General features: G+C 42.4%; 1 protein-coding gene across 4 annotated transcripts; it reads right to left on the reverse strand.

Moving 5' to 3' along the window:
- Positions 1-3,230: 3,230 nt before the first annotated feature.
- On the reverse strand, positions 3,231-22,222 carry RBM17 (RNA binding motif protein 17). Of its 4 annotated transcripts, none has more exons than XM_067534895.1 (13): positions 22,061-22,222; positions 19,510-19,650; positions 17,674-17,790; positions 16,276-16,442; positions 13,270-13,367; positions 12,035-12,091; positions 10,162-10,221; positions 8,482-8,623; positions 5,825-5,976; positions 4,681-4,757; positions 4,068-4,166; positions 3,665-3,737; positions 3,231-3,517 (listed from the first exon to the last, which is right to left on the reverse strand). In XM_067534895.1, the coding sequence occupies exons 2-13, from the start codon at positions 19,630-19,632 to the stop codon at positions 3,414-3,416; spliced, it is 1,269 nt and encodes a 422-aa protein (XP_067390996.1). In that variant the 5' UTR covers positions 19,633-19,650; positions 22,061-22,222; the 3' UTR covers positions 3,231-3,413. The 4 variants fall into 4 exon arrangements, with proteins under 4 accessions (XP_067390996.1, XP_067390994.1, XP_067390995.1 ...); XM_067534893.1 differs by having other exon boundaries at positions 10,162-10,224; XM_067534894.1 differs by having other exon boundaries at positions 10,162-10,224; positions 22,099-22,199.
- Positions 22,223-23,341: the final 1,119 nt, after the last annotated feature.

Consider the following 23,341-nt stretch of genomic DNA (forward strand, 5'->3'; position numbering starts at 1 on the left):
GTAGCACATTGCTTCCAGCCTCAGGCTAATCAGATTCTTTGCTTAAAACACACAAAGAGATGGGTGTGTATGGACTGTGTCATCCACTTGTCGCTATTAGCAACGGAGCAGTGGATCCTGTGGGCGATGTGCATCAGCAGGTGATGAATAGCTGAGAGAATAAGAAATGATAGATGTTTAGAGTGTTTAAGGTGTAGGTGTGAAAAGTAATTTGAGAAGTTAATGGGAATAGAAGGAGGCCTTCGCAACAAGAGCTTTTCATGTCGGATAGGGAAAAAAACCGCAGAGTATTAAATTGAGGAGGCTGCGCAAATTACCGGGGGGGGTGAGATCCATGAAGGAACTTAGGCAAGGCAATAACGGAGCGTCACAGCACCTAACTTTTAGACACCTAGAAAATCTGGGAACACTGAAATCCACAGTTAGGTGTCCAGGCTCCCGATGCAGTAAGTGGGGAGAAGCGCACCTAAGAATGGGATCTACAAAACCCAGCATACTAGGCGGAGCGCCTAAGCTAGCCAATGGGAGATGCCGATAAGAGGAGGCATGGCTAAGTCCTGCCCCTCTCTCAGAAATAGGCATGTACGTCCAGGCTGCAGGGAGGTGCCTGTCTCTGGCAAACAGTCCGTGAATGGGCACCTGCTGCCTGGAGACTTAGGCATTTTTTGCAGGAATGAGTTAAGCACCTGGCTCACTCCACACAAGACAGGAGGACAAGGTGGGGATGCCACCAGATCCCACCTTATAACTTTTGGCTCAGTGGTTGGAGCACTCACCTGGGATGTAGGAGACCCGGGTTCAATCACCCTCTCTCCTAGCCTCTGTACACACTCACAGCAGCAAATTCGCCGCCGTCAGATTGATTTCTCCGGATCGATTGAGCAGCAGTGAAGACTCACTCAATCGATCCAGAAGTCAATCTATTAAAACCACCTCTGAAAAAAGTGCAGCGCTGAGTCAACAGGAACACATTTCCCGTCAGCGCAGCACAGTGGAAACGGCGCTCTAAAAGGAAGTTACGAAGTCGACGGGAGTTATGCAAGCTACTCCGCGGAGCTTGCGTAACTCCCGTCGATGAATTTTGCTGGCAATGTAGGCCTGCCCCTAAAGAGGGAGAAAGGATTTGAACAGAGACCACCCACCGCTCAGGAGCATGCTCTAACCACTGAGCTATGGGATATGTTGTTGTAGAGCTCCTCAGTTCCTCCTGTTGAAGCTGTCCCACTGTGGATAAATAATGAATGACTGGAGCAGGGGGAGAGCAGCTCATCAAAATACGCCTCCCCCACACACACACACTCACTCAGGAAATGCTTAAGCCAGTATTTGCCTGAAGCAAGCACCATTAATAAGTTACACTGCTTAAAGTCCAGTTCCAGGCAGGCGTGGGTAGAATGAAATGGGAGGATAATGGAAGGGTACTTCTACAGCGCCTTCATTCTAATGATCTGACTTTTACAGACACATTAAGCCTCATCCTTATTAGAGGCATTTCCTCATTTTAACGATGGGAAACCTAAGACCCAAAGAGGCTGTTTAAGGTCATAAAGCAATCCAATGGCAGAGCTGAAAATTGACCCCCAGATCTTCTGCCCCCAATCTTGCGCTTTATCCATAGGCCATGCTGCCAATAATTCCTTAATGTCTGTAGTCAAGGTTTTGTAAGAGTAGGTCCCAACCATGGCCACCAAGAACACTGGGTTTAACAGCACACAACATGACGTGTAGGTGACTGATTTGGTGGTTAGGTCCTGAAGGACACAAAAGCTGCATTTAAAACTGTGAGGAAGCGGACACATACTAAGTAGAATACAAGTTTTTTAAAAAACAGCTTGTAAAACAGGACACCAATGTTCATACAGAGATAGCTGGAAAGTAAATAGCCGGAAGTATCATAAGCAAAAAATCCAGCAAGGTCAAGGTGTTTGTTTTATAAGGGATCAGCTGATAAAAATGCAGTGAATTAAGATATTCACAACACTGATCAAATATTGGCCTACATCCATGAAAATACATTTATAAACTGGGAAAAGACAACCAAGTATCTCATCATCCAGCAAGTTAAAAGGCTCTTGAGGCTGGTATCCATTTGAAACCGTTGTATGATTCCAGTGGCACTTCTGTGATCCAGGTTGAGAGAGAGAGAACCATCCAAGGACCATCTCTCTCACACACTGATAAGGAAGAAGTGCCCTGAACCCAAGGCATTTGCTCTTCCACAAAACAATGGAGTAAGCTGCTACATACAAGTCAATGTGAAACAGAAAGCAGAGTTTTAGTGTTCTGTTTATCCAACTCTTCACAGTCTTTTGGATTCTTACACATAGATTCTTTTCAACATACTGATACAGCTCACACAATATTTCAAGATGAGTTCATATGGTAGGCCCTTAAAAAAATGTTCCCAATAAATTTTTCACTCCAAATAATGAGACAAACACAGCGGCAAGAGCCATAACTATGCCACTTAAAAAAAAAAACAATTAGTGGACCGATTTGGTATTCAGGGGAAGTGAAAAAAACAGATAACTAGCTAGAGCCAAGTATGAAGAAGGCAGGTCCCCACAGATTTATATACCCTTCAGTACTGACCTGTAGCTCTCCTAATATAGGTCTTGGACCTTTCAAGCAGACTGCACCTGATAGCATGGTGGGTTGATGAAGTGTCCACTTGTAGGAGACCTTCAAATTAGATGTAAACTGGAGGTGTGTACGTAGATCTCCAGTTCTGAAAAGCTAGTTGCATTAATTTCTCTCTGCCAGTTCTCATGGGTTTAATTTATGTATATTTTCTAGGTTCAGGGGGAGGAATAAGAATTTCAAATTCTTTTTTTGGTACTTTTTCTCTGCATTCTGGCATAGAGAAGATTTTCCCTAAAACGAGTCCTTAATGAGTCAGAAGAGAACAGACAAGATGCTGACTCACTGTCCAGAGTCCCCAAATTACTTTGGATTGTGGAAACTGGGGGTTTCTGAGCTGAGTGGAGATTCTGCCACAAATCACCAGAAAAGAAAAGCATCCCAGCCCACAGTTCTTTCCCAAAGCTTGCTGCTCACAGCAGAAGCAGCATAATGTGCTTCAGACTAAAGCACTAGACCAAGGAAACCAGAAATAAAGACAAAACAGCTGCTCAGCGGTGGGTTTTAAGAGAGTGCAATTAATTGAAAGCTACAAAAAAACAGGCTTCCAGACCAGTAAACAGAAGTTGTGCAATCAAAACACACAGATGGACTCTTTCAAAGGACTTTATACTAAAAAAACAAAATAAGCTTCAGTCACAATGAATGTGAAAAATCCATTCAAGGGGGCTTGTCTCCAGTTTGCCAGGAATGCTGCTGTCTCTTCTCTAGTCCCAGGCGCCATCTGAAAACGCAATCGCCAGAACGGTGATAACTTGAGCTAGGTCCTTAAATCAGACTAGTTCTGCCAGATCCAGTACTCTGAACTTATCCAGGTTGTAGAAACAAGCCTTCACCACTCGTCCACCAAAGTATCTTCCATTCAAATCCACCACAGCTGGAATCCAAGCCAAAAACAGGTGGTTAAGCACCGACTGAGTAAGCTAAGCTATTCTCAGGCTAAACACAGTTCTGCCTACAAAGATAACTATTTTTTAAAATCAACTTTTAGAAATTAACAGGGCGTAACAGTGCAATCTCTTACCTTTGATTGCTGATTCGACTCTCTCAAACTCTAAAAATATTCTCACCGCTTCATCATCAGGTGCACCAGGAATCTGACGAAAGAGACAATTGATCAGAATGGTGAAAAATACAGCAGTGAACTGTTGGGCTTTATAGGAAAAGCAGGAAGGATTAAAAACATAGAGCAACTAGGCGTGGTTCCCATCAAGCTGCCAGTGGGGTGCTCAGTGCTACCAAGGTGGACTCTCCCTTCTCTACGGGGAAAGGCTGTTCACTGAAACACACTGCTGTATGCCACACTTTACAGTAACTTGATGTGCACGGAGTGGCTATCGCAGCAGCTCAGAGTTTTTGCCTACTACCTAATCTGAAAGGTTAAGCATTTATAGACGTGGTGGAGAAAGAGGCAAATTAACTCCTACCTCAAAGATGACACATTTCCCAACCTTGCCATATTTTTCACATTCTTCCTTGGTTTCACCTTCTAGATCTTCATCAACCTCTCCAGCACCTACCATGTTCTGCAAGTAAAGGGAGGAAAACCAGTTCAACAGATGGATGTTAAACAAAGTGTGTATACTGCCACCATGGGGAACATTATATTGAAATTTATGAATGAGTTATAAGTGCCAGTTCATCAAGTCACAGGACGCCCACTCTACCATCAAATGGTGCTAGACATTAACCCTGACACTAACACACTATCCTTGAGTTATTGTTTTCTTTGTAGGGCCCAAAGTCATGTGAACTAGTTAATACAGCACAGACCAGCTGCGTTATCACAAGTTATTGACTAAAACCTTGGTACTTTTAATGTACTTTGAAAGTGGAAAAAAAAAAATTCTGCTCTGTCCCCAACGAGACACAACAAGACTAATACCTCCAGGTATTATGGCAACTGCTAGGTATTTTTCAACAACATAGCAGGACAACAGTGAAGACGGAGCTTTTCTAACAGGAGAAAAGTTTGAGTACTAAAATCGAAGCACACACTACATATTACAAGATATGAAGTTAAATTTCCTCCTGACTCACCCTTAGTAAGACCACTTTAGTTGGGCACTTTAGTATCTCTGTTAATGGATTGGAATCGGCTTTCTTGGATGCATCTACTGTAAAGAGAGTAAGTCATGGTACATGTTAACATTTTTTAAAGTACATGTTCTCTTGGGGGTTGGGGAGCTACCCTGGACTGTTCCAATAGCCACATTCAGTTAGACACCACTAAATGTAAAAGCCTTTCACTGAACAAAGTCACTACATGGCTACTTGTAATTAGCAGAACAATTGGCTCTGTTTTATCAGGCTGTTCAAATCACTCTGACAGCATGACTATCAAGCTGAAATACAGGCAAGGCAACATTTGCCAATAATCCTCCGTCAATTTTAACAGATACCAGATCTACTAACGTTCACCAACTTCAGATCATGGGCCTCTGTTGGGAAAGCATGATTTAAAACATGAATATAAAGTGTTATCAGGAAACAAAGGAAGGAGAATGAGATCAGAACAAAAAGCAGCATTTACATATGTGTGGTAACTTTTGCTCATTACATCTAACTCTGAATTTCCCAGCAGTGATAACCTGGAAGACGGCTGTTTTTAAAGGCTGTTAAGTGAGCGTCCTACTGTAGAGAGAAAGATGACTTTTACTTGGACTGTGTCCCAACTCACTCTGCCCCTGGAATCCCTCTTCCATGCTTGGGCTGTGCTGACCTGGAGCTCACCTCTACTAATCCTTGACAGGAGTTTTGGGCTGGAAAGCAGCAGGGGAAAAGAGGGCTGCATCAAAGGTGCATGCTGGGAAGGAAACCTGCATTTGCAGGGAGCACATTTTAAGGAGATGGGATGGCAGGAAGGTGGGGGGTGACCTGACTGTACCGAGAAAAGGCAGAGGATGGAGCTGGAGAGGGTGATGGGGAAGAGAATGAAGAGCCGAAAATTTAAAGCAGTAGGGCACAGTGCAATTGTTAAAACTTAAATTCTTCAGTGTACACAAAGAAAACTGCCACTAGTCATCAATGTTCCACAACTAGCTGACATTGTGTACAAAGATATAGGGTAAATAAAACAAGAAAAGCCACCACGGAGCCAGCTCCCTAACTCAATTCCTGTTCTCTTCTCAGAAAACGTCAAGATGAACAGCTTCCCACTTCCCACAGAATAGAACCGAGTTACCTTTATCTGCAGCATCACCAACAATGATCTTGCCACCTCTCTTGCTTGTTTTCTCTACTGACAGCGCTGTGCTTAGCCCTTGTTCATGCTTCCCCAGCCCTTGGCCTTCTCTGAAACCATACTTCTGCATGATTTTATGAGCTACAGTGCCTCTGTTGAGAGAAAATGGACTGGGCTGTCAACCATTCATCTCATGGCTAAAGCAGCACTGTCAACACATTTCATTCTCATTGATCAAGGAACTCAACACAGGCCCTAGTAATAGCAAGTTCCAGACACTGCACTGTGATACCAACTGTTGTGTGCAGATGGTATCTACAGCTTCTCTACCAAGGATTTTACAACCCATGTCTTAGTTTAAAAGAATATATAAAATAGTCTAACTCCTAAAATCTTATTACATGCAGATCAAATAGAAGAGCTCATATAGGAGCTTACTACACCTAAAAATTTTATAGCACTATTATCATCCTTGTATTACAGGTAGGGACACAGACAGTTCAGTCACTGAGGCTATGTCTACATTGACGGCGTCAGATCGACTTCTCTGGATTGACTGGGCGGTCAGTGAAGACCCGCTCAGTCGATCCAGAAATCGACGCAGTTAAACCACCCTCGCAAGTGGTGTAGCGCTGCGTCGACAGGAACACGGTTCCCATTGGCACAGTGCAGTGAAGACGGTGCGCAGAAGAGAAGCACAGAAGTCGACAGGAGTTACGCAAGTTCTTTGCGTATTTTGCATAACTCCCATCGACTGCTGCCGAATCGCCAAGGTAAGTGTAGACCAAGCCTGAATAAAGCTGCTCGCATTTGTTAGGTATAGCATCATTTTCATTAGCAACTAACATTAGTGTCACAGACTGCACAGGACCATAGGAACTGTCAGAATGGATCAGACCCGAGATCCAGCTACTCCAGTATCCTGTCTCTAACAGTGCCCAGTATGAAATGCTTCAAAGGAAAGTGTAAGAACCCTGTAGTAGCAGATGTGGGGAAATCTGTCCTCCACATTAGGTCCCAGATAGACGTAGGTCCTGAAGCTCAATATTCCTTCCACAAAACTGTTATAATTAATTATAACAACTCAAGATATTCTTAATACCCAGTCATGTCCAACCCCTTTCTGAATCTTGTTCTTAAATGACACCTTGTGGCAGTGAGTTCCACTGTTTAATTACATGTTGTATGAAAAATTATTTCCTTTTATTTGGTCTTGATTTTTCCACCTTTTAATTTTCCATGAAAGAAATTGTGAGAGTCAGCAGTTTGCTACACAATCAAACAAGTACAGGCCTTTTCAAACACAACTTGTGTTATGTCTTTCAAGCATTTCATTTGGCTATCTTGACAGGATGGGTCAAGATGTGAAAGGCCTTACTAGATTACAGTTTATTCCCACACTCTGATTAGATCTTTTTTTTTTTTTTACTCGACAGGAATAAAAAAAATCAGTGACTATTTGGCTATTTCCCAAATACAAATGTAGTACATTAAAAGCATTCTAAAGCTCAGGCTATGTCATTTAATTGCCTGTGAGCACAATGTCAAAGATTAAACAATTGCCAAAGTTTAGTCGAGACAGTGTAGTTGGATAACATTAAGGTTAGTAAAACAGCGAGAGTCCTGCATCTGACAAAGTGGGTTTCTACCCATTTGTTAATCTTTAAGGTACCACAGGACTCTCGCTGTTTTGCTAAAAACAGACTAACACGGCTACCCCTCTGGAACTCATTAAAGTTAGTGTCTCACTGACTCAAGATAAGATCTCCAGACAATCCTAACCAGAGAAAATAACTAGGTCTCAAGTCAACAGATTGGGGGAATCCTTTTTCAGATGGTATGAAAAATTTTTATCACGAAAACTGCATGAAAAACAAATTATATAAATATAGAAAAAGTGGGCTATTAGCATTCTATAAAATACTTGTACACTTTTATGGACTCTTGTAGATGCCAGTAGTGTAATTATACTGCAGTTACATACAAACTAACATGCGTACAATTTAATATAACCATTGTAAAATTTAGTTGCATTAACCCCTTTCAGTTGAGATCTCCAAGCACTTTATAAACATTAATTAAGCCTCGCTATATCCCTCTAGATGATGTTATAAGCATTTTTACAGAAGAGTAAACTGAGGCACAGAGAGGTTAAGAGTGTGGCACCTACAGCTGCCACTAACTTCAAACAGAGTTGAGATCCTCAGTGCCTCTGAAAAAAAATCAGTGATTTGCTCAAGGTTACACTCAACACGGCTCTGACAAAAGCAGGGAAAAGCACCCAGGGATCCTGAACTAATCACATGTATTTACCACTAGACCACACCAGCTTGGCATAGTATCGTAGAAGTTACGACTGGAAGGGACCTCGAAAGGTCATCTAGTGCAAGCCATAAACCTTTATACTGGAGAGGGCTCCAGAACTCACTTAAACTACCCATTCCTCCTCAAATTCTGTGGTCCAATTCACAAACCACTGTGTACTCCATTTCCTGCTGGGTGGGAATGCATGCATTCAGATTAAGTTATTACAGTGAAGAATATACATGCAAGGATTGTGTGTTCTTCTCCATACTGACAAAGCATTTTTAACCTTCATCCTCTCCCGCCCCTCTGAGACACTGACAAGTAAAAATTTCATGAGAAAAGATATTTACCCCATGTTGGCAAGGAAAGAATTACTAGGCCCTGTTGGGGACCGGGGTCTTTCTGGCTCATCATACACCGGGGGAGGAATAGCTGCTTTGGCAGATGGTGCACGAGGTCTTGACTCCTCTTCAAATGGAAAAGATGGTACAGCTGGAAGGAATATGAGACATTTACTGTTTAGTCAAAATACATTTGATGAACTATATATATCATTACCTCCCGCTATTCTCAAATCTCATCTGAAAGCATCATAGGCCTCTCTATCATTTACACTGAGGCCTCTTTACAGGCAAATTATATTTACACTACGTTTAAGGTCCTTTTATGCTGCCAGAGTAAGACAACATGGTCTTAGTGTAAATGAGAATCAGGCCCTTTGTTTTCCTTGTTCATACAGCTTACAATGTCTCCTCTCCATCCATTATTAATTCTCTCTGTAACTAGATTTAAACTCTGAAGTGTTTGGGGATATATTTGTATGGCATATTATAATGAATTGTTGTTTCTACAGGTAATAATGGCTCTCTAATTTCTATTTATCTGCCCTTTGCTACTTTGTCTCAGTTCTCCAATGCATCTTAAAAGGCCATTTGTCTCCTCAGCAGTAAATTCTGTGGAAAGAGGGAACACAAACTTAAGGATATGTCTACACTAGAAACATAAGTCAACCTATATTAGGGTGACTTACAGCCACTGCAGTAATTACTGTGGTGGTGCATGTCGACACTACTCTCCTCGGGTCGGTGGTGTGTGTCCTCACCAGGAGCCCTTCCACTGACCTAAGAGGGGCAGCATGGGGAGCTGAAGGCCTGGTCTCTTGGCTCTGCTGGCAGTTCCCTGCCAAGAGTCTGGCTGCCCCACAGGCTCCCAAGATCTTGTCTCCCTGTTCCCTTCCAGGAGTGGGGAGGAAGCCACCTGGGGCTTCTCACCTTCCCGTTCCTAGCCGGGAGTGGGGGGGGTCCACCCATCCAGGGTTCTTGTGCCAGCTCCCAGCTGGGAGTTGGGGAGGTGGATGGAGGGAAAGCAGTCCAGCTCTCCAGGGGAGCAGGGGGCAGCAGGGCTCTGGCTGCCCAGCTTTCTTGCCAACAGCCTATGTAAGTAACACAGCGTCTACACAGACACTGCGTCGCCTTCACTACACCGACATAAGCTTTATGCCTCTCATGGAGGTGGAGTTCCTCTGTCGGTATAATAGGGCTCTTACATCTGCGGGAGGAAAGCTGTCTAGACACTGCCATAATTAGGTCTATGTAAACTGCCTTACATCAATCTAACTGTAAAGTGTAGACCAGCCCTAAATGTTCTTTAATCAGGAATTAAATTCTGGAAAGATTGGGTTAATATGCACAATTTGGTAATAAGAGGCTTAAAAGGAGTGGTCTGTACTCTTACGCAAAGGAAGAATGACTCCTTAAGACAGATCTGATGCAACTTCAGAACTGTGTGTGGAAAGGCTCCTTTTCTATTGATAGTTTTGGAATAACAGATTCCCAAGTGAGATGAGCATATCAGAGACTAATGGAGGACAGCATCAGTCTCACGAGTCAAGTCAAACTTTGGTGGTGCTAAGGAAAATGGCAGGCAAGTGTGAATTTGAGTTTCTTTGCATATTTAAATAGTACGATTTCATTTCAGAGTGATTATTTCTGTTAATTACTAATTGTACCCAAACAAAAAGTTCAACTTACAGTTTGGGGAAATTACAGAAGCTGAGGCAGAAGAGATCTCACTCGGGTAACCCAGTCCATCTACTGTCCAAATGCAAGAATGTTCCCGATAGTAATTTTTTTTTTAGGGTTTGTCCAGTTTAGTTTTAAGTGTTTCAGGCAATAAGGCTTACACTGATTTCCTTATGAGATCATTTCACACTTTAAAAGATCTCAGCCTTAGGTTATATTTTCTGGAGTTCCAGCCCATATTTACCTTTCCTGGACTCCATCCAATTGCTTTTAATTACACTCCCCTACACAATTCTTCTTTGTCATTGGGTGTTTCCATCCTTAAAATATTTGCAGACAATTATGTCTCCACTTAGTCTTAGTTTAGCCAACCTTCACATCTCAATTCCCTCCCCTCCATCACAAGCTTCTTCTGATAAATAAGCTCAGGTCTGCCAAGGGAAAGCGGTCTTTATGCATGAAATATTCACAGATAAACACTTTTATGCATAATGAGATGTTAAGGGTTTTAAATTAAAAGCTAAAACTACAAAACAAATGTCAAAAAAGTTTTAGAGTGTTTTTGCTCTTTTAGTAGAGTTATGCCTCCTAGTGGAAGAATGAATACCAGGGTGGATAAAAATCGATGATGTTCTTTTTGACAAAATAAAAAAAAATTGGTAAATTATAAGTTGAAATCTGAATTTAATACAAAATACATTAAGGCCTAAACTTATTATAATCTCTCAAAACATCTAAATAAAAATGAATATGCTGAATCCATAAGCTTCTAGCAAAAACTCTGATTTAAAGGTTGCTTTTCTATATAAAGAAAGATGTTTTCCCTTTGATTCTAACCTGTGAAGTCAAGCTTTATAAATATGGCTCAAAAGGTCATGTACCATATTTAGGGCTCGTTTTGCTTAATAAAAGTAAATTTTATATTCTATTTTGTGTGTTTAATTAAATTCTAGTTACCATTCTAATGCAGCTTGATGTAAATCATGAGCAAAAATTAATTATCTAGTAAATAAGAAATGTATCATTCATTGTTTTCTAACATAATAAAATATACAATTAATAATAATAGGAAAATATTAAGCTATATAATTGCTTAAATAAATGTATATAGTTATAATGTACCCTCCTCAGTAGCGAAAAATAATATAAAGGCTCTATTTAGTTGTAAAGCAACTTGTTTTAATGGCTATATCAGCCAATGAAAATGCACATTTCTTCAGAAGATAACTGAAGTACAAATGAAAGAGTTGATTAAAATTGAGGATTTAAACTAAAGCTTTCCACTCGGTGGTTTAAATTGCCTTGATTTAAATCATTCCAACCTGATGCACACATTACAATCTTTTCTTTAAAGCTAACCTCACTGAGAACCACCCCACCCTCGCCTCCAAAGGGATAAACTCCCATGCCTGCATACAGCCCCTTGAAACAGAACATGTACAAGAGTACTCTGGGGTGTGGGAAGGGTGAAGAAATCCTCCTCTGCCCATCAACATGGAGTGAAACAGCTTTGCAACTGCATGCCTGGTCTAGCAACAGAAGTCCATTTGCTGCACTTCCTCCTTTATGTAGCATGTGAATGGCTGATACAATCTATGTCATCATGGATCAGCCAGTTATACTACTCTTCATGGCAAGAGAGAAAGAACCCGTGAACTGCAGCTCTGAAGCACGCAGGAGGGGCAAATCCTCTGCCCAAGCTCCTAGCATCCTGTCCCCCTACCCTCTGCAGCGGTTCCACTGAAGGCACAAACCTTTGTGCTTGTGCAGGGGGAATAGCAGGATCTGTCCCTCGCTGAACAGAAAGTTCAAGTAGGGCCTTAAATTTATTTGCCAAGCTTAAAGAATGTAAATGTTAATCCACTGATTTTGGTATACATACGTTCTTTGTCCTTCTCAACAAGAGACGTAGGTGGTGCAATTGCAGCTCCTCCCATATCTGTGAATGAAATTAAAAATCATGTGACTGGAATGTAAGACATTCATGCAGATGAAGTGTTTTGTCATTGGAGATAACAAAACCGTTCCGGACACATTAATGCAAGGCAGGCACTGAAGCGCAAACATACATCCCAGGACTCCTACAAGAAATCACGAGGCTCACTGAAGGCCTTTGCACCCACATTTTTATATAGCTCTCTGCCAATAATACGTATCAAAGGGGTGGAAAAAGTGTCTGACTGAAAATCTTGGTGATGATAGTTAATAAATTGTTCCAAACATAAGATTTCTAATACATCAAATGGTACCATATCATACCAAGCTTATATGCTATGGGGATGTGAACAAAACAAATTATGCAATAAGATCGCCTTAAAATCAATAAATACCAGTGATTTTGGAAGACTCTAGTAGTAGTAAAGACTACACCAGTAAAGACTTCATTCAAATGGCGCTTCAACTCCATGATTAATTGTTTGATCATCCAGCCAACTAAAAAATTATATTGTACTCAAGAACAATTAAATTAACAGAAGAGTGTGAAACAGAGGACCTTTTCCAGTCAGGGAAGCGTGAATGGCAGAGTAGATCTAAATATACATTACAGAATATACCCACTTTACTAAACACAAGACTGTTTCAGAAATGAAGGTCTAACTAAAGAAGTGGGTCTGTATTACCAACTGTGAACCTACTATTGAAATTCAGAGCAGATGTTTAGTTTGCTTATCTGAACTGAGAGAGCTATCCATCCACTCAGAGTCACGTTTTATTATTTGGCTCCAAGGGCTTTCAAATAAGGAGAGAAGCAATGACTGCACTCATTAACAGCAGTCAATGTTCAATCTTTTAAAAATCAAACCACAAGAATGAGCTCATGCATCTCTGTTCCCTGGAACCTACATCATTTAGAAATCTCTAATGCATGTATCCACAAACTAATATAAAAAGGGAATTTCACAGGCAAAAAAGTGTCTTTTACCCCTAAAAAGAATGTGGTTTCCTACTCTACAATAGCAGCTACTCCATAATAAAGTGACAAATGTATTAAAGGAGGTCAATAGACACTGGATTCTTGGGGTAAGAAGGGAGGAATAGTTCACAGCAAAATAGGAAGAACCTGACTGCAGAGTATTTGGTTTGCCCAAAGACAAAGTTAGACAATTCTCCCCTTACTTCTTTTCCTCCTCTCTCTTTCATAATCTTCATCTTCATCAGAATCCGGATCTGGTCTTCTTGAAAACCCACTGGCTTCATGCCTGTCTTTACGTCTCCTAATAATAAAAATAGGAATTATGGTAAGAAGCCATCAAATGAAAAAAGAACTAACATTTCAGAGAAATGCTTGCAGTGTGAATTACAATACTAGCTCCTAATCTGCATTTCATATCACGCTTTATCAGCTAACATGTCTCTTCTAAGCATACTGCCTTTTATTTGTTTTAATTCATTCTTTCAGGTTTTCACATTTTCTGCTTTCATCCTTTATAGAACAAATCATTTTTAAACACTAGATGGGTCCAATCATCCAACAGACATTCACACTTTAACACTGAAATCAAGTCAGTGGGAATGCATGGAAATGAAGATCTGCACATGTGGCTCTGTTTGCAGACCAAGCCCCAGATTTAGATGGTTGCAATGGAAGAAATGCAAGGTGTAAAATTACTAGGAAGGTAACAGAAGATGCTAGCTGACTGTCTTACTTTGAACAGCATGCCTGAAGCATTACTAGTTCTCTGATACAAAGATTAAGATCATCACCACAGTTCAATCAGCCAAAACATTCACCAAGTATAAACCTCAAATCAGTGAAAATGTAGATTAATAAAATTTAAAAAAAGTTTGTTTTGACCTTACGGTCATGTTTTAAGTCATGTAATATCTGTATGTACTTTAATACAATTTTAAATGGGGATCATGAGAGCTCTGATTGTGTTCTTTTTTAAAAGAAAAAGTATCTACCTGTAAGACATTTACAAATATTACACAACAGCCTCAAACACAAAGGGGAAAAAAGTCCTGTTCTCAGCACTAGCCACGAAAGTTGTGCTAACAGAGGTTAGTTAAGAATAGAGGTCCCACAGTTTGGTATCGAGGCACCTGACAAACGATGATCTCACTGTATTAAAAAGCAAATGTCCCCAAATATCTTTTCTAGAGACTGCACTAAACAAGTATTTGTGTTGCTGCAACAATGCATACAAGCTTATACAAGCAGTTTTGATTATTGAAACACGTTATAGAGTAATTTCATGTTCAAATCTCGACTTAAAATCATTTTTGAAGATAGTTTGTTTCCTGATATTCTAGAGTCATCAGTATTCAATATGTATTTTTTTCTCTCTTTTGCTAGGTTTATATAAAAATAAAAAAGAGCCTCATTCAAAACTCTAGGCATAAAAGAGACAAGATAAAAGAAAACCTGGCAATCAATGGTGAAGCTATAAATAAGGATACTTCTACACGGCAGCTGGAGGTGTAATTTCCAGCACGGGTAGATGAACACAGGCCAGCCTTGATCAAACTAGTGTCTAACAATTGCAGTCTAGCCACAACAGCACAGGCAGGGGCAGTTAACCACACTGAGTACAAAATTGCCTAGGACCCTCAGTACTTACTCTGGTGGCTAACCTGCCCTACCATACCTGCTTTTAGCGTGCTAGCTCACTCCAAGCTGGCGTTTGCACATATAACCAAAATGGAAATTACCCCTCCAGCCTGAGTGTAGAGTCACCTTAAGCCAGTTAATCCAGATTTCAGTGACCCTTCAGGCCAAATAAGGAACAGCATGGAAGGGTCTCAGAGAGAGTCCCAGGTAATCTGCTTTCACTGGAAGGATGGTGATCATGATCAAAAGAGGAAGCAGTCGACTTGACCAGAAAGGTGGAGGGAATTAGCATAAGTAGGACTTTAGGTTATCCCTCTTGTAACTTCATCGACTTCAGAGAACACACATCATGGAGGAATTTGGCCCATTAATCCCACCAATAAAGGTGGACATGTTTTCAATATTGTATTGAAATAGCAGGGGAAACATCTGCCAGCTATCCAACAAGATTACTCAGCTACTCATTTAAAATACACTATAATACAGGAATCAAAGAGCTGTGGAGTGAATGTTTATTTTAAGGACACCAATGCTTTTACCTGGAATTAGGAACATGAAACAACATGCAATAACATGAGAATAACATGCCATTTTAAGGACACCATGCTTTTACCTGGAATTAGGAACATGAAACAACATGCAATAACTTGAGAATAACATGCCATGAATAACATGCAATTAAAAACAACAAGAGTCCTGTAGCACCTTAAAGACTAACAAATTTCTGCGGGCATAAGCTTTCGTGGGCTGGAACCCACTTCGTCAGATGCATGAAGCGGAAATCACAGATAAGAGGTATATATATACATCCAAGGGTAAGAGACATAACAATGGGGAGAGCAAGTGCTAACAAAGTCAATTCAGTTAGAGTAGATGAGGCCTATTCACAACCGTTGACTAGAAGGTGAGAATGTGTGAACAGTGACAATTGCTTCTTGTAATGAGAGAACCATTCCAAGTCCCTATTCAGACCCAGCCTGATTGTGTCATGTTTGCATATGAGTTCCAGCTCTGCAGTTTCTCGCTGAAGTCTGTTTTTGAAGTTTTTTTGTTGAAGTATGGCAACTTTCAAGTCAACTATAGAGTGTTCTGGGAGACTGAAGTTCTCTCCTACTGGCTTATGGAGGTTACCATTTTTAGGAACTCATATGCAAACTTCACACAATCAGACTGGGTCTGAATAGGGACTTGGAATGGTTCTCTCATTACAAGAAGAAGTTCACACATTCTCACCTTCTAATCAACGGTTGTGAATAGGCCTCATCTACTCTAACTGAACTGACTTTGTTAGCACTTGCCCTCCCCATTGTTATGTTTCTTACCCTTGGATGTATATATATACAGCTCTTATCTGTGATTTTCATTTCATGCATCTGACAAAGTGGGTTGCAGCCCATGAAAGCTTATGCCTGCAGAAATTTGTTAGTCTTTAAGGTGCTACAGACTCTCATTTTTGCTGTATGCAGACTAACACAGCTACCCCTCTGGAACTTTTCAACATGCAATTAACTTATTTTAACTGAATGTTGATTAAAAAAATATCCCACCAGGAATCCAAACTAAAGTCTTACTTTTCTCTTTCTTCAATCTCTTTTTGCCTCTCCAGCTCACGCTGTCTTTGTCGTTCCTCCCTCTGGCGTTTTACTACTTTCTCATAGTCGTTGGGAAACATAGGATCATATTCATCGGCCAAAGGAATCAGCACATCTCCTGCAGAAAAACCACTAGGTACGGGATCCTTACCGAGAAAAAGCAGAAATATCAATGTGATCAGCCATCTGAGAGCAGCAAATGGTATCCACTTGGAATAAGCCTGCTGTTTTTACCACTACCAACACAAAAGTTCAACATCTTTAGACTGCTTAGATAGAAGGTGACATCCTAGTGCCATTGAAGTCAATGGAGTTTTGCCATTGACTTCAACGGAGCCAAGACTTTACCCTAAGTCCCTTCCTCCCAAATTTTTGTATGCAGAAAACAACTATTCCACCCCCGCCCTCCCTCGCAAACACAAAGAGATGTCAAACAAGCATCGCTAAGGTCACATTAATACACAGTAAGTTCTCTATCAGAAACTATATCCTGCTTGCGTAGGACTGCGAGGAGTGCATGGATGCAAGCTCACAGGCTTCTTCCATCTGTCTGCTACTATATTATGGACTGACATCCGCAAGGCAGAAATGAACATTCTGGTATCACCTGGAAGAAATATCTGCTTTGCAGCTTGTAACTTTCAAAAAAGCTTCATCAAGGAAGTTTGTCTTGACCCATTGCCAAGCACTTAACATTTTTTCTTACTTAATGCTCAAAGATTAAATTTCTTCTGTTTGTTTCTCCTGTTCTTCTAAGGACTAAAAAAACTTTTGTTTTTTTAAAAAAAACCTTTCTACCTCACAGAGTTGCTTGCAAAGTGCTCTGAGCTCCTCAGAGGAAAGGTGCTAGGTAATGCATATTTTTTTAGTTCAATTCAGAACACTAAGGGCTTGTCTATACGGCCGGGAAATGAGCTCTATGGTGGTATGATTTCTAAAGCACACTAATGTGTTGCACATTAATTGGTCTGCATATATTTTCCTGGTGCGCACTACAGGTTCTCTAGTGTGCTTTAACATTGTACTGTTTCAAATGGCACTATGATAAAGCGCACCAGCAGGGTTTACATGGGCCAACTGATGTGCAACATGTCAGTGAACATTAGAAATCATACCCCTGTAGCGCACATAACCCCACCCTGTAGACAAGGCTTCAGTGCCCTATATATTTACAGAGAGTCGCACCGGGAGAAATTTGCATACAGTTGGAATTTTCATGAGTGAAAACAGAGAGGCCAAAAACAAGAACAATTTAGACCAGTAGGTCATTAAGTAAATAAACAAGTAAAACGCGGACTACTACAGAGGGGAGAGAAAGAGAACAAGAGTTCAGAATCAGAGGTCAACTGCAACGTTTTCAAGTTGTTCTGGCCTTACCTTTAACCCAGCAGCTACGTGGGGTGGCGTGTCCACAATCTGTCTCTCATCAGAAGAGCTACCTCGCTTCAGGTCAATCACTGGAGCAAGGACAGTCGTTTGTTTTGTCCTCTGACTCTGAAACCCACAAAATACAAAATAGCAGGAGTAGACAATACGTGCATTTTTTTTAAAAGGAGGATTTTCTTCATATTTCTAAACTAGATGTTTCCTGATTTCAAGAAAGCTTTAAAATGGATGAAAATCCTCTCAGGCCTCAATCCTGCCTCTCTACTCCATGCAAAACTCGCTATGCCACTTGCTTTTTCATTTCACCAACATATAGTTCTTCCTCAGCATTTCCAACAGCGCTTGATGTGGTGATTGTTCATTTCATATGTTATTTATGCACCAGCACCATGGGTAACAATACAGCTCTGTGGCTAGGATTTACTGACTACTCCTGAAGAGCTTTTATACAGGAACACAGATCCTACATAAACCATGACTTCTTAAAGGACTTGATCATACCCTGTTGAAGTCAATGGGAGCAGAATCAGTTTCAATTTCAACGAGAGAAGTGTGTTTGGTGTTTTAAGTCTAGCACTGGAAATATACATTTAAAATTCCGAGGATCGCCTCAGTGGACAGTTTTGTTTAAATAAGAGCAGTAAGATAGGTCTTTTCTTATACTAAAGTCCTGCTGCTTTCCATATTTCACCGTGTGGAAAACAGAACATTTTAAAAACAGGATTAATACATTATTATATATTTAGATGGGATTCCAAGGAAAGACGGACTGAGACTGGTGTATCATGTCTCAGTATCACACAGAAAGGGAGCTTTCAAAGAACACATCTATCAGTTGTAGTCTTATTTCAGGTTTCATTTATACAGAACTCATTGTAAATTAGGAGACAAATTCCGCCCTCAATTATAGCAACATAAATCCGGAGTAATCACACTGATTTCCACAAGGGAAACTGAAAACAAGATTTAGTCCCAAGAAAGGATTTTTCTGTTTAAAACAGTTTAACTATAATCTTCCCTCTTTTAATTGACTTTCTTTGCACCAGAAACTACAGCGATTTTGACAGCAGCAGTCCGTTATTGTAGCGCAAAAAAAATAAATTCAACCTCAACAAAAGAAATAGGACGATGATGTCATGTTGCAATATATAAGAGAGAAGACAGCTCAGTACAAACTTGCTCCTTAGTTTTCCCTCAAGGAATTAGCTTTATATCTTCTCTGCCTCCCTTTCAAGCTTTTAAGTGTACTGGAAATGTTCTCAGCCGCAATTTCTCACCTGACTAGCAACACCAGGAATCACACCACAGCCTCTGGAGGCTTTTAAAATGATTAGCAAGAAATGATGTAAGTTGGCCAACAGCAACCGTTACCAAATACCAAGAAGCACAAACAACTGAACATCTCCAATTTCCTGACAATGGCTGAATAAGTCTTGCCTATTTACTTATTTTTAAAATTCTTAAGTGCCTAATTTAACATCTTCAGGGTTAAATTCGGGCTCCATTTACTTAACTCCATTATTTATTTAAGAAATGAGAGCAGCTCCTACAGCCATGCTATGCATATATTAATTACACTCCACTTTAGAGGAAGGGTCTCAGAGATACCTCTTTGTTCCTGCTTCTACTAATGCGGCCTACTACCAACTAAAGGACAAATCCTGGTAATGCATCAAAAAATCTGTACAGATGGGGAAACGGGACACTCCACAATGCGGTCAGCACAAAGGAAATCCCATTGAGTCCAGCATTTCAGGAGAAAAATTAAAATAGACTGCATTCCCCCAGCCAGCAGCCTTGAGCCACTAGAAGCAGCAATGTCTGTACCTTTGCTTGAGTGAGTGCTGCCTTCTTCACTTGCAACTGAGACTGCAATAGTTTGAAATTTTTGGACCAGCCTTCTGTTTTTGAATCGCTGGTCTCCACTCCCAGATCATCGTAAAGTGACATTTTCCCTCCTGTTTAAAGCTAAAAGACAAAAGAAAAGTTAGGCTGAATTAATAAAATAAGCATTGGTCTAGTACTTATTAAATTAACTAAATATTATTTTGTATACCTGTTTGGACTCCATGATGTTGGGTTTTTTTTTATTTTTGTTTTTTTTAAAAAAAATATCAGAGATCCTCAACAGACCTACATTACATTTCATTTCCAGATTTAGGACAAATTCTGAGGAAATATCAGCACATTAGTCCCTAATTGTTTTTTCCAGACAGCGGTACTTCTGTGTCCATCTCTCTTACTCTGTCATGAAAGCCATAGGGCACTAAAACAAGTTATAATTCAAAAAGCTTCGTAGTGCTTCCATAAATGTCATCCAAGTATCAAGTAATATTAGATATTTTCTAATATTATGCATGTAGTGTCAGATGCGGTGGATTCACCATCACTCAAAACTTTTAAATCAGGACTCATCATGTTTTTAAAAGGCATGCCACAGCTCAAACAGAAGTTATGGGGTAAATACTGAAACTACTGGGGATGAGGTTTCCTGGACATCACACAGGTCACACTAGATTATCATAATATCTTAAAATCTATGCATATACATAGATTTCTAAATTTAACTCTTCCTCTTACACCTGAGAACTTTTTGTATCATCCTAATTAAGTAAAAAGCTAATATCCTTCTACACTAATTATGTATGCCAATATATCATCTGGCATTTCCATGGCACACAAAGGCTCCCCAAATGCTTTACAAATTATAAACAATAAAAATGCATTATAACATCAACAGCATGGAAAAAAACACTCTCCATGGGATGTTACACCTGAATTTTAAAAGGATTCAGGCAAAAGTCTTGCATGCATTAAGACATCTCAACTTACTGTCAACAATAACACCTTCTAGCCATGGCCCTCTCACACTTATGCTACTTGTGTGGAATCCTAATGACATAGGAGCAAAGATTTTCCTGCATGCAACCAATTGCAGGATTGGAGCCAAAATGACATTTATGCCATGTGATAATTCACGCTAGAACAAGGGCATGGAGCAGTATGGAGAAAGAAACAGCTATACTGCATCTAGATGTGATACAAGTGAGCAAAATCTTTATTAACTTAATTGAACTATGGTCAGGACTGACTATCATTCAGCTTCATGTTAATTTTGATGCACTGTTCCTAGCAATCGTATCAGTCAAACACATTGGAACTCTTGAGCCCCGGTGGTATTGGTATACAACTCACTGTAAGTAGCCAGTATAATTTATGTTTAATGCTGCACACTTAGATGCTATGCATGAACACTTTGAAACATATAACAAATAAATCAGTGATTACACAGTAAATCAAAGGCTACGGCTACACTGATGGTGGCAAAGTTGCCGCCGTCAGATCGATTTCTCTGGATCGACTGAGCGGTCAGCGAAGACTCACTCAGTCGATCCAGAAATCGACGTCTTAAGACCACCTTCTCAAGTGGCGTAGCGCTGTGTCAACGGGAACACAGTTCCCGCCGGCGCAGTGCAGTGAAGACGGCGCGCAGAAGAGACGCAGAGAAGTCGATGGGATTTACGCAAGTTTTTTTGCGCAGCTTGCGTAACTCCGGTCGACGGCCGCCGAATCTCGGTGGTGCCTGTAGACAAGCCCAAAGATGATGTAACGAAGTTCACTGTTTATGTAAAACTGATCTCATCTGGCAGTGGGATGGGAATAAGGAGGGCAACGGGGGTAGAGGGCAGTCCATACAAACAGAAGGGAGTTTTGCCCGCTGGAGATATTGTTATTCTTTGTATTGCACACGCCACCATCAGGACCGCTGTGCTAGGCCAGGTAACACACACAACCAGGGGTGGCCACAACACACACACAGACACACACACACAGGCAGTGAGACAGACACGGCTGGAGAGAGGGGGCGGGCAAGGGTGACACAAAGCCCGGCGCTGATGGGATGGGAAGGGCCGTAAGCACCGGCCCCTGCACAGAGCTGACCCGACCTGGGTGGCCTCGCTCCGACGGGAAAGGCCTTCACCGCCCGAGGGGTGCGAGGGGCGCCGGGGGGGTCGGTGACAGGCAGCTCCAGGCCGCAGCCCTGGCGCACGGATCCGCCCCGCCCAGCTCAGCCGCCCGGATCCGGCCGCCCCCTCGGTCCCCAGAAGGGGCCCGGCCCTGGCCGCTGCGGGGCACAACCGCTCCGGCCCCCTTCCACGCCCCCTAAGTAGCCCCACAGCCGCACCGCCCCTCCCCCCGCCCCATAACCTCAGTGTCCATCCGTCCGTCCGTCCCCCCCCCCCCACATCCCCCGCGCTGGCCTGGCCTCTCCGTGACCCCCATGGACCCCCACCAGCCCCCCAATCTACCCCTCAATTGCCCCATGGCGGCCCCGGGCCCCCATCACCCCCCCGCTGGCCCAGCCTCCGCGGCTCACCCGCCTCCTTCCCGCCGCCGGTCGGGTCCAGGCCCTACCCCGGAAACGGGGCCGAAGGCCGCCCAGGCCGCGATTAGCGCCGGGCCGCGGGGACCGATCGCTCGCCGCCGCCGCCGCTGGGCCGCAGAGGCAGGGAACGGGACCGAATCTGTGAGTGCGGCGCGCCCGCCTGGCCTGTACGCCAACAGCGCAGGGATCTGCGTAAATTCCGCACGGCGAAACATCAGGGGAAGCGCGGGGGGGGGGGGGAGAGTTACGCAAACTCCGTAAGGGGAAAGGTGGGTGGGGGGGCTGGCGGCGTTGGAGCAGGGGGAGGAGTTACACAAAACGCCGTACTGCGTCAACGTCATAGATGGGGGGAGGAGGGGGTGTGGCACAAATGCCGTAGCCTGGCCGTAAAGAGCGGCAGCCTAAGGCACTGACCCACTACTGACCCCTAGAGCCAGCTACCGGGTACTGCACCCGCAGGGGAAACCTATTGCTGCTGCAGCTTCCTCTGCCAGCGTGTCCCGGCTCTGAAGAAAGTCTGTGTGCAAGGTGGAAAAGGAAGGGCTGTGTATAAGGTGTGAAAAATCAGGACAGCAGAGCGGGGGGGTAATAGGCGCCTATATAAGACAAAGCCCCGGGTATCGGGACTGTCCCTATAAAATTGGGACATCTGGTCACTCCATTTTCACCATCTGATGCGCATCTCCTTGAAACTCCCCAAAACTGACCCCTCACTCACACCCCATGACAGATGCCCTGGTTTTCACATTGCAACTCTGCTAGGCTGGAGTCGCTTGATGACCTCAGCAGCAACACAACGCTGTGGGAGCAGGTTTCCCTGATCTGCCGATTCTGCTCATCCTTTTTTACCTTGTGCAACATTCTGTACCTTGTGCTGTGTGTGTGTGTGTGGGGGGGGGGGCGGGGGATCAAGTCCGTTGTGTATGTAAAGCATGTGTGTAATGTCACCCTCTAGTGCAGTGTTTCTTAACCTGGGGTTTTAGAGGGGTCGCAAGTGCAGAGCTGGTATTGGGGGTGGCAAGAAAGGCAATTGCCTGGAGCCACAGGGGCGCCATGAAACTAAGTTACATGCCTCAGCCCCGTGGGGGTGGGACTCAGGCTTCAGGGGTACAGTAGTTTGGAAAGGTTAAGAACCACTGCTCTAGTGGCTGGCCCACAGGAAGGACAAGGAACTTATTATTACACCTAGCAAGGGGAGATGTCCTTGAACTCAGATGAGTATAGATGCCTGTGTTTTAGGAGAAGGACCTTGGGCCTTGTCCAGCTCCACAG

This window comes from Emydura macquarii, unplaced genomic scaffold, assembly GCF_026122565.2.
Source record: "Emydura macquarii macquarii isolate MOO-44397 ecotype Brisbane River unplaced genomic scaffold, CSIRO-AGI_Emac_v2 contig_3470, whole genome shotgun sequence".
Classification (NCBI taxonomy): Eukaryota; Metazoa; Chordata; order Testudines; family Chelidae; genus Emydura; species Emydura macquarii.